Source organism: Battus philenor, unplaced genomic scaffold (genome assembly GCF_028537555.1).
Source record: "Battus philenor isolate CCGP_79_NKW_IND1 unplaced genomic scaffold, ilBatPhil1.0.hap1 SCAF_20, whole genome shotgun sequence".
In the NCBI taxonomy this organism is placed as follows: Eukaryota; Metazoa; Arthropoda; class Insecta; order Lepidoptera; family Papilionidae; genus Battus; species Battus philenor.
Window position 1 is genome coordinate 4288716 of NW_027181683.1, and position 12129 is coordinate 4300844.

At 31.5% G+C, this 12129-nt stretch overlaps 1 protein-coding gene across 2 annotated transcripts in view; it reads right to left on the reverse strand.

Moving 5' to 3' along the window:
* LOC137922650 (fatty acyl-CoA reductase wat-like) overlaps positions 1 to 12129 on the reverse strand; it is a 44730-nt gene that overhangs the window by 22361 nt on the left and 10240 nt on the right. The window contains exon 1 of one of the 2 annotated variants that reach the window (XM_068765661.1): positions 1813 to 1982. The exons of the other annotated variant lie outside the window; for it this stretch is intronic. Coding sequence (XP_068621762.1) covers positions 1813 to 1838 — 26 coding nt within the window. The 5' untranslated portion in view covers positions 1839 to 1982. Of the gene's footprint in view, positions 1 to 1812; positions 1983 to 12129 lie in introns of those variants that run through there. 2 annotated transcript variants of the gene reach the window in all.

A 12129-nucleotide genomic window follows, 5' to 3' on the forward strand; every position in this document is an offset into this window, starting at 1 on the left:
AAACTAATAGCATAAGCTGATATTGGATTTGTGAAATATTATATATCGTATTACTTAGCTTGCAAACTTTACAAATAGTTAAATATCTGTGTTTCCAGTGATAACTTCGCTTAACGCGCCATGGAGAGGAGAATAATGTTCGGGATTTCGATCGAATTAGGAACGGGGAGATCTGCAGACACACGAAAGATGATGATGATGAAATATGTAGATTACATAGCCCAGAGGATTCTCAAATTGAAGTGGCAATGAACAGACTACATAGTGCGCAGGACAGAGGTCCGTTGGGACCTTACGGTTGTAAAGTGGAGATCACGGATAGGCAAGCATAGAGGAGGACGACTTGGAGTAGGTAGACAGACTAACTTTTTAAGGGCGTCAGAAGACGCTAAAAGCGGGCCACTTTCAACCCTTTCGTTTTGAAATCTTTATGGGTGATATATCCAATAATGGACGTTCTAAGGCTGAAGTGCTGATATAAAATATCTATTTTTATTTTAAATACAACTTAAAACCTCATTTCTATATTACGATAGTTTGAGTAAGCAAAAGAGTGTTTACGCAAGCCACAAGTCCTCTACATTATTTAATCGAGGTTTACATTACACACCAAAACACCTTAGTCGTCATTAAAAGAATACATTATTACAGTTTATTGACATCTGTGTTATACAAAATTATAACTCATCTATACAATGCAATTATAAATACACAGTTTATCTATGCATCATAGCGTACATATAAATATATGGGCTTTTGTTGAAGTTATATAACAGGGAGTTTAATGACTTCGTTTTTTTATTTTTGTTTGTTGAAACATTTTTATTTGGATATTATTTAAATATACCTATTAATATTATTAAACTAGTTTCATATTTATTTTTTTATACATGTTAATTAATGATAAAAAACTGGGTTTCTTCCACTGTATAACGTTTTGTGGTTGTTGCTCGCAAGAATAATAAGGCTCCGTTACTTTTTGCGAAACAAAAAGCATCAGAAAAAAATGAAAAAAAAAATTACAATATCGGCTCTCACCCAAAATAATTTCACAAAAATCGTGAAAAGTGTTTACGATTTCTCTCCAAAAAGCACACAACTAAGAAGAAAAATTCGATGTTAAAAGAAAATTTGTAATAATACAAAAGCATTTATGGCCGCGGTATGCATAAGTGGCATTAATTACTGATGTGTCAGATTTTATCAGCGATGTGTTTTAAATATATCAAAATGATACAAAGAAACAGAAGAGATCGAAAAAATGTTGTGTGGTAAGAAAGAATCGTAAATTGCATTTTAATTAATCAATTTTCACAAAGTAAATAAAAAAGTTTGCTCTATTAATATTTCTGTGAATTTTTCAACTACAAAAACAAACTCTTTTGACCACAATTGCATGCTTATATTGTCTATTTTCTGCCTTATAAAAATCATAGTTGTTACAACAGATACGACGTTAATTTGTCTCAAAGGTTACCTATTAAATAAACTACATATTAATAAAGGCAATAATTTCTCGACCTTTGGCTTATTGCGGTGTAAAATTTTCCTACATTTACAGACAAACAATTACAAGGTCTATTTTTCAATTTTTATACATTTTATTTAAATATAGAGTAGCAGACCATGACGATAGCTTGTAGTTATTTACAACGTGTTCATAAAAAAGGTTTCTCTTCTTGTTCTACTCCGAAAGAAACTAAAAAGCTTTTCGACAAGAAATTTGTTAAACACCATAATTTACCACAACGTTTTGCTATGTTGAAAAAAAAATGTTTATCATCATGATGATGTCAGCTTATAGACACTCACTGCACTGCAAAGTCTTGCGCCTGCATCCTGAGACTTCCTGCAAACTGGACGAGGAAGTCACAAAGGTAGTGGCCGCGAGATAGTAGCAGCGGGGCTCACCCAGCAAGCCCTCGAGGACACAAACCCAGCGCGACCCAGTCGGCCGGCAGAACTCGCGGCTAGCGCGCCTGTCTGGTCAGTGTTACTGAAGTGTTAGGAATCTTTAAGCATCGCACGCGATTTTTCGTGCGGTGAGCGGTAGAACTCATAAAGCAGTCGCTCCTTTATATATTTCGCTAAAATGTCCGTATCTATTTTCTTACAGTTGCAATCGTATAATCGGTACGTTTTGTCGTGTTTCTCGTAGCCACACAAATATATTCAAATGTAGTTTCACAAATATATTACGCATGTATTCATAACTAAGCTTTCTTAAACTATTAGATTTTACTAAGATTGTTAAAACATATTACGATATTAATCAGTTTAAATTTAAATGCAAGGAGATAAATAAAAATAAAATGCAAGAGTAATGGTTTACAATAAAGAAATAACTAAATTCTTACAATTAAAATATATGGTTAGTTATATCATATTAAGTCATTACACAATTTAATGTAAGTGAAAGAGATTTTTTTCATGATGTCATGCACCAATAGATCATAATTTGTTATTGAAATCTATAAAAGTTATCGATGTAACATAAAATCATCCAAATCCGTAAACGAACGAAAGTCACCGAAGCTTAGCGGGATGGCAAGTTGTAGTAGCAGTAGGTAGGTCACAAAGTTTGCTGTACGGATAACCGATGGGTACTTAACGTTCTGGAGTAGAAGAAGGACGTCATTCCTGAAAGTGACTAACAGATGACCTAATTAATGTCGAAAGACGTTGGATACAGGCCGCTTCCTGCGGGTCCTAATAAAAATCTATAGAGTTCACATTGGTCCACCAGTGGACGCCCTGCAGCTGAAGCCTATGATCGAATTTTGAAAAGAAACACTATTAAAATCCGCCATTTTTTATGTATTATAGTGTATGTACCTAAGGTCTACGGTGAAATATCACCGATTATACATTTTTTTATACGTTGAGTCTAAAATTTTTATGAATTCAGATCGATGTAATTATAGTAAAAACAATGACTTTATGATGTTTTTTTTATAAAAAAACATCTCATTACATTTTAGACAAGAGATTCTTCAAGCTATATTTATTAATAATACCACTTCAGCAGACCATCGCTCGGAATAAGAGCAAGGATTAAAATAAAACTGAAATTATTTACACCTGCGTTGTAACGTTCCTATCCCAAACAAAGCAGTGGAAACGTGTATATTAAAAAATAATAATAAAACCGAAAAGTAATGCTCGTTGTAATATTCTTACTGTTTTTTGACTTCGGGTGCTTGCATCGCTATCACAATAGAGGTGCGTTTGTTAATTTAAAATTCATAATTTATGCAACAATAAATTTTGATTGACTATCCGTATATAAAGACGCAATCGTTTTGCTACTTTTAAATAAAAATGTCGAAAAAATTTTTCTTCGATCTTTGTACACTAGACACTGTTAGTTCACGAGTACGTTGTGCAATTTATTGTAATTTGGAATTTATTTCAAGCTAAATTTCGACTACGTAAATATAGGAATTTCAGGTGTTAAGTTTTCTTCAGATTCTGACACCATTGTATTATATTTTTGTTAACCTTTACTAGACCACGATCTTTACAATCAAAATATATTTATGCGTGCAAACTTGCTTTTATCATGGTCATCATTTCAATCGTAAAACTTTTACTGCTCGATATGTGCGCCTCAAGTATTTTTCCAATAGTTGGAACAAGCATCAAACATCATCTGACAACTTTAACAACGTCGACTGCTTACATTGCAGGAGGACGTCATACACTGCGTTTGCCAGTACGTAGTCTCGTCACCAGAACCTAACGGCTCCATAAGCTCTCTACATCTCGAACTGTTATACGCGCTATGTGGTCTTGCCACTGCAACTTCAATTTACCAATCGGTTTTATTACGGTTTTTCTCGTTATAATAAATGAGATATATAACTGTTAGTTTAGCACTATACATATATTCAAAAAGTTCTTAAATTTGTACTACTAATATCCGGCATTTGATATGGCACGACAGAAAACCTTATTTAATTATTAATCTTTAATATTTTTTGTTAATTAATTTACCTATTCTACATAAACGTAAAAAATTACCACAACACTGTGCAACAAAGATAGCGCTCTACAAAATGTAATCTAGCGAGAATTAATAATAAAAAATGATGTATTACGTTTCTATAATATTCTGCTCCATTTTTGTACGATTAAGACAAAAAACTTAAAGTTGTAAAAAAATAATTGCCTCTCAATGTCGTTTCATGAATAAACATAATTTTATATTATACAGAAAAAAATGTTATTTACACAATACTGCCTTATCGCGTTGCTTTTAGTCATCATATATAGTTTTCCTGCAATCTTCTTCCTTCTTTTTAACCCTCTTTTAGACACCTCTGCAAAACATTGCCCTTCCCAAATATATCGATGGACGCATATATAATAACCTCGTTCGACAGGCTGGTTGGCGATAGCAGTGTGGTATTATGGTACGCAAGGAACGTTGCCCATCCTCTGGAAACTTGTTTATAAATGGCAATCTTATACAATTAATGCAGAAAGTGTGAATTACGACTTACTATTGCAAGTGTCAATCCTTTTCTTTAGTCATTAGGAGTTTGCGTTAAATATAATTCAAAAAAATAAGTATAATTCAAAACAAAAGATTAATCTCAAGTAAAATAATTATTATTTATGTTTTCCACGGTTGTTTATTCGTATTATTTATTTATTTAATATAACTGAATATTAAATTCTAGAATGTAACTGGCAGTTGCACTAGTTATAAACAGTGTTACAGCCACTAGTGTCCTTCTCTTTAAATAGTGAAAAAACAAAAGATGCTTTCGAATACACTGCATATGCAACAAAAATTTAAACTCGTATTATAAATTGTGTAACTATATATGTAAATAATATTTATTTACATGTCTATGTTTGTTTTGAAAATATAAAGAGTTTTTCAGAATTTGCTGTGCCATTATAATTTTTATTTTGAAGCCAGTTATGAACTTTTTGCTTACACTTCCAACACAAATTATTCACTCGTTTATTTTTAAGAAAAAATAATAAACCAACTATTAGATAAGATTAGATAATAGAAATAGATTAGATATTTTAATTAAAAAGAGTATTTTTATAAGAAAAATAAACTTTTTTGATCTACAATATATTTGTTTAAAACCCGTACCAAGTACTGTAATTATAAATCAAAATGCAAAAAGGTTTGTTAAGTTAATTACCTGGAGTTATTTTCCAGAAGATACCGGTTTTATTTATCGTTATAATTAATATAATTATTACATATTTACAATTTGTTTGTTTTATATTTTTGATATATGTATACATTATTAAGACAAAATAATATTTAACATATCTGGCATAAAATATCTGGCAACTATAAATACGATCGTTTAAAATTTTTAAGAAAATTCGGGGACGAAACTTTTTTAATATTGTATACGTAATAGAAATTAATACATATAGCTTTAATAACTAAAATAGTACAATATGCGGTCTTGTGATATAAGGCAATTTAGAAGAGGACAAGTAGCGTGTACAATGTACGAGACAGGTTAGGATATCATCGTCGTTTCAAGCCATAGACATCCACTGCTAGGCATATGTCTTCCCCAAAGATATCTGGGGGGGGGGGGGTATTCCACAATTGCCATGCTTGATAGACGGGTTAGTGATCGCAGTGTCGTATTAAAGGACGTAGAGAACGCTGCTGCCCATCTTCAGGAAACATATTGTGTGTAGTGGTAATCTTATATAATTAATGCACAAAGTGTGAATTATATAAATTTGCATCTCGGGAATCGAACCAATGTTCAACGACGTTAAATCTCAGTCCTCAACCGCTAGACTACCACTGCTCAAAGAATATAATAAATCTTCAATGTATTTAAAAAGGCGTAAATATTTATAATCATATACTAACATATTTATATATATACTCATTTCTTTATATACTAATAAAAGAACATTAAAATACGTAATAATAAATAAAAAGGGCAGAAAACAAATTATGAATTTATCTTAATTTTATATTATATGTGCGAATTTGCTTTGAATTTATAAATAATGATAATTAAATATGATGTTATTTAAGGTTAAGGTTCCTTCGTAATTGTTTTTTTTTTTTTATTTATCAGGCGGACCGACGACGTGATCAGGTTCAGTTGGTGAAATTTGGAGGGGGCCTATGACTTGCAGTGGTTGTCTATCGGCTGATATTATATTCAATGATAGGTATCGTACTTACAATAGCTTCTAAACTGACAATAAGCACTAGTTAAGTAGTTCAAATAAAATTACTGGGTATATACACGTTTATAATGAAGCCTTCATACACACACACTCAACAAACATCTTACTATATTTATATATTTTTACCGTAAGAAATCTATGACATAGAAATATATCGCGGTAGATAATTATTTGTTTTAGCAATGCCATTTAGCTTTGCTATGTTAATATATAAATCACACTTCCATTCATTGTAACTGATCGTCCACGTATTATTGTTTATTGTTTTCGCAAATATGTCGGAGTTTTATTTTTTACTACAACCACCTACAGCGTTCACGGAACACATCCGGACTGGAAAAAGGTATGCTTAAATACTTTTGCTGAGCCTATAAAGCTTTAACATTTATAATCAATCAGCCTGTATATAATATTTAAACATATTTTGTAATGAGAAGGATTGCTTAAACTCTTCTTTTATTACATCAATTTTTTACTATTTATCTTAATACTGTAATTATTGTAACAGTGTAATTATATCTTAAATTATCACAGTTTATTATATTTCATTGAAATTGTTGTAATTTTACGTAAATTAAAATATGAAAATGATCGAGAATTATTTAATACAAGCATCATCCTGTATATAATATTGCAACTGCTCACATACTGCAAAGGACAGCATGTAAATTCACTGGGTACGCGTAGATATTGACATCGGGACCATCTTCCTTAATTTTTTTTCTATTTTTTATTTACAACTATTTTTTTTAACAATATTCACCAATGTTACTATCGACTGAATTACAAAAGAATACAAAAAAGTTGTGTAATTCTTAAAAAATAATAAATACAAAAATGCATTATTAAATTTGTGTACATATTTTATTAACTTTTACGTTATACTCACTGACATATACGTTACATTAAAAACAAGCAATTCCTTTTTAAAAACAAAATTAAAACATCGTCTTATTAACCTTGATAATGAGTGTTGCCTTACGATAACATATATAAATGCAGTATAATATTTGTAGGCTCCTATGTGATATGTATGTTTGGCCCTCTCTATATATTACGTCCGCGAATTCTAGAATAATCTATAAAAATCATCAATTCTAGAATAAAATTTGAAATATAACACAGACTTTGTTTGTTCAGATCCTGTATTACAGTGATGTCGGCTTCTTTGATCATCATCATCATAAATATTTCGGCTATAGGATGTTCACTTCTAGAAATAGTCTATTCCCATAGATTTCAAATAACATCGCCTGGAAGCGGCGTGTATTAGAGTTTTCCGACAAACTAAACAAGATTTACCGTTCACCTTGCTTAAGGACGCAAAGCACAGGCCTCCACGAAAGATATCTATGGAGGATATACCATAATGGCCACGTTTGGCAGGTAGGTAAGCGATCGCGATATGATATTATGGTATGCAGGGAACGCTGCAGCTCATCATCTAGAAACTTATTTGTGAGCTGTGGCAATCCTGTATAAATAATGTTTCTAGTGGGAATCATGTATAAAACTATATCCCGGGAATCAAACTCACGAGGTACGATTACAAATCTCATTCGTCTACCGCTGCGGCATTTGTTTTTTTACAAGCGCATGCGCTATTTTTCTTCCACTAATGGCTTTGTCCTTTACATGTGTATTTATTTTGCACTCTACATTCTACAATTGTTACGACTCACGTCTCAACTGGTTTCGAAATGATACTATATCTAAAATGCTATCAACTTGCATTGAGGTGTACTTTATGCAAATGCTTTGAAATAATTAACGGATGTTGTATATATAGAATTATTCTTATTTCATCATCATCATCATCATCATTTAGGTCATAGGATGTCCACAGCTGGACATAAACTCAGTCAGAAGGATCTGGTGGATGGAAGTCTGTGGTCTCCAATACAGAACCTTAAGCACTGTAGACATCTGCTCGGCGCGCTTTTTCTTCTACTCATTGCCGCTTCAACTTTGCTATGTCGGTTCCTTTTTTTCCTCTACGAATTTCCTCGTTCCTAATTCCATCCATTATTATTTTTGATCGTCTTTTTTGTTCAATGTTACCCACATATTTTTATGTTATATATATATCACTTAATTTTTGGCCCATAAGCTAAGATTATTGAAAAAAGTAATAAAATGTAAAAAGGGTGTTTTGCGGAAAATATATTTAAAATATCAACAAAACTTTTAACATTTTAAGTTGAAATTGCTTAACATTTTTTTTATTCTTGACATATTAAGTATATTAGTGAAAAGATATTTATTTAAGCAGGTAATAAATGTATTTTGACTTTTATTACATTTTCGCGCCTGTGGAACCTCTCGAGGCACTTACAGGAAAACTAAACGGGTATTATTGACGAGTGACTGTCAAATCGTGGTGATATAAAAACTCGGCTGCCTTCTCATTTCGTAAGATTGTAGTATGTGGCCAAAGCCAAGGCTCCCCAGGGAGACCCAGATATTTTCTGACTTAAAATAATTTTTTTAGGTTAAGTGCCTACATTGCCATCTCGCGCCCACGGAATCTGCAAATGCCACTTGGGCAGTGCAAACCAGGTCAAAAAAAAATTTATTTATCCTACTTTAAAGTACATACATAGGTTCTCACAGAGTTTTATCAATCTGCGTATATATTATAAATATATATTCTTATTAAATACTATTAATGTTGTTTAGTTATGTTTTGAACGATCCAACATGTTTACCAAGCTCAAAAGTATTGAAGGTTAGAGAGAACTTAAAATCGTCATGTTATTGTTTTGTTTACAAAAAAGTATAAAATGGATGAAAACAATGTCGCAAGTTTTTTGAGACGCTTGTATTATTAAACAAAAACTTGTTTCTTTTAGTGCAATATTTTCTGATATATATTTTTTATAATACACTTTAGTCTTAGAGTAAATATATTTGACTTAAACTGTTTTGCATACATTTTTATTATTATGTATCATAGAATTAACAAAGACCTATTCTCGTAGTGTCAGTTGCTTAGATAAATAAATACTTCTGTCATAGATACATAGCTTAATTGACGCTAATAACTCATAGCTGTTGTGTCAAATGCATATTAAATATTGTAATGCGGGTGTATTTTATCTAGAAGAATATTTAATAAATAATTTTTATGACGTTCATTTTATTTTCGTCTGTAAATAAATCATGGCAACCAATTATATCGTCAATAAAAAGATACGAGAAAGGTTCTATTTAATAGAAACTAATATAGAATTGATATATGACATTCCTCAATATAAAACAAAACTTAGAGGGTTACAACCGCGCTTTGATTCTAATAAGATAAAGGAATAATAATAGTTATTGTAATTTAAGTTTTATTATTTCTACTTATTCGATACGCCCACTTCAAGACATAGGCCCGAAGATAGCCACGATGACCTTTTCGCATTCAGCGACTTCCTGCGACTTTAGCTATATCGAAGATCCACCTAGTTAGGGTCCTGCCCATGCTCTACCTACGGGCCCTAACAGCTGTGGCCTGCACAGCGGTGTGCCTCGCGTACTGCCACTATACACAGGCAATTTTTCGAGTAATGTCCGCAACTTTAGTTCCTCCGCGGATCTCCCCATTTCTCACTCGATCACGCAAACTCCGAGCATATTATCACTCAAAAAATTCTTTACACATAAGTAGTACTCATTTTACTATTTTTGTTGTATGTGTGCGTTTAGTTTGATCAACTTTTTAAATCTACATAACCTATATATATAACCTAACCTTATATAATCTACATAACTTTTTAAACCTAAAGAGTCTATGTGTATTAAAAAAAATCCACCAGGCCTATTTACATTTTATTCAGCACGTTTTACTTAAACTTATAATTGAATTGAAAATATTCCAACAATGTTATGTTGGAAACGGAAAAATTTATAGCAGCTCTCAAACTGACCGCGTCAATATATCACGTCATATAAGCAAAAATTCTCCCAATTTCCTGAACATTATCCGAAACAATCATTATTTTTATTTATTTAACCCTTAGTAGCCTGATTTACGAAAGTGATTTTTTTAATATTACTGTGTTTGTTTGAGGGTCTAGATGAAGGGAAAAATAGATTTTTTATAATTTCGTTAGAAAGAATATTATACAACAATAAAATACGTACAGCCAACCTATAAAAAAAAACTAATAGTAATGTGAACATTCGGTTTAAAAGATTGGTATCAAAATTGAAATTCTAGGTTATTAAGGGTTAAACACATCGTCCTAGATGTTTCAAATACTAACACCAGAATACGAAAAGGCGAAGCTTAGAGCAATAAACCCGTGATAAAATAAAATAAAAAACTACGACAACTGTTTACAAACTTACCGCGGTAACTTAAAATTTAGAAGACACTCACCCATGTGATACATGTGACACATAATTTGAAATAACCGTATTGTTTATTTCGTAAAACACGTTACATTTCTATCATAACAAACAGTAACGCGAGAAACCGAAGCTTAAAGCAAAGAACCAGTGACACTGGCGGATCAAAACTAAATATTGCGTATTGTATTGTATTGTGCATTGGATAGTGTAATAAAACTCGAAACAATCAGTAATGGACAATTAGCATAGAACAGACGTGTGTGGTCCGTGATGCAATCACCAAGGCCAGGTGTCAGGAAAATTGTCATCCAGCAGAGCCAAATACAAGCAATACAAAATTGAAATTATTTCAAAGGGCAAATAAATTTTCAACAGAAATTTTGGTTTTGTGAAGGCATATCTATAATTACATTCCATAGCTAGTCGTTGGTAAAAAAATAAATTTCACCTTTTTGGTGATTGATTATAGGTGTAATGTAATGTGAGAATCAGTTTCAGAAATCAATCAGTTTCAGGTTTCAGAAATAATAAATAACCTAACGATAATAAAGTAAAAAAAGCGTATTACTTTCAATATGTAATATTCAAGACGTAATTGTCATTACGTCTATTACATATTCAAATTAATTATTTCATTATTACTATCCCTGCAGACTTAGTACTGCAAGAATTTATTGGCTGGTCACAATCCAACAAAAAAAAATCAATGTGACAAATTTCAGAGTAATCACTTTACACAGGTGATTTTAAATAGATGTAGAAGCTTCAAAACTTTTTACTGATAAATAAAGGTAATAGAAATTATCCAAAGAGCGTACTTTATAAAATTCATATTTTCCATGTCCCTACCTTTCTTGGAATGTAGAAGTAATTTCGAAACTCAATGTATTTCACTTCTAAGATAACTTTTTATATTAATTTTCAGATCCGTTCTTAATATTTTGTGAAAAGGCTGCAAAGATATATCTTGTGTTACACATGGCACGATTTATCGATTTGGCCAAGGTTGACTAGGGAAAAATTTGATATAATTATATTTTATTCATTCACTGCTGGAGATGCCTATTTTCCCTATAGATATCCAACAAGACCGGTTGTAAGCGGCCTGCCTCCAGCATCTTTCATCTACCTTAACCACCGTATGTTTTGTTATTCTGTACTTTTTTTTAAAATTAATGCCATAATATACTCTGTATTTATTTTAGCATTTAATATCTATTAACTGCTTTTGGAATAGTTGTTACTATTTTAAATTTCGAAATCTTTACTCTATACTTAAATTTAATTTTTTTACATATGATGCACCGGAAATGTCGGTAACGCTGACGGAAAATTTTTATTATTTTAATGTCACACGACTGTATTAAATACGAATAATCAAACAATATTCTGAATACATTTACATTATAATATCTTATTTTATTGAAACTGGTTTGAGAAGGAATATTTATTTAAAAAAAATTAAAAAAATTCTCATGTCGTTTCCTTGCCCTCGAATTTTTTTTCATTTGTTGCTACATAAATATACAAAAAAATGTATCACCAGCCAGTCAGGCTGCCTTAATATCGAAACTGGTTCAAAGTGAGCAG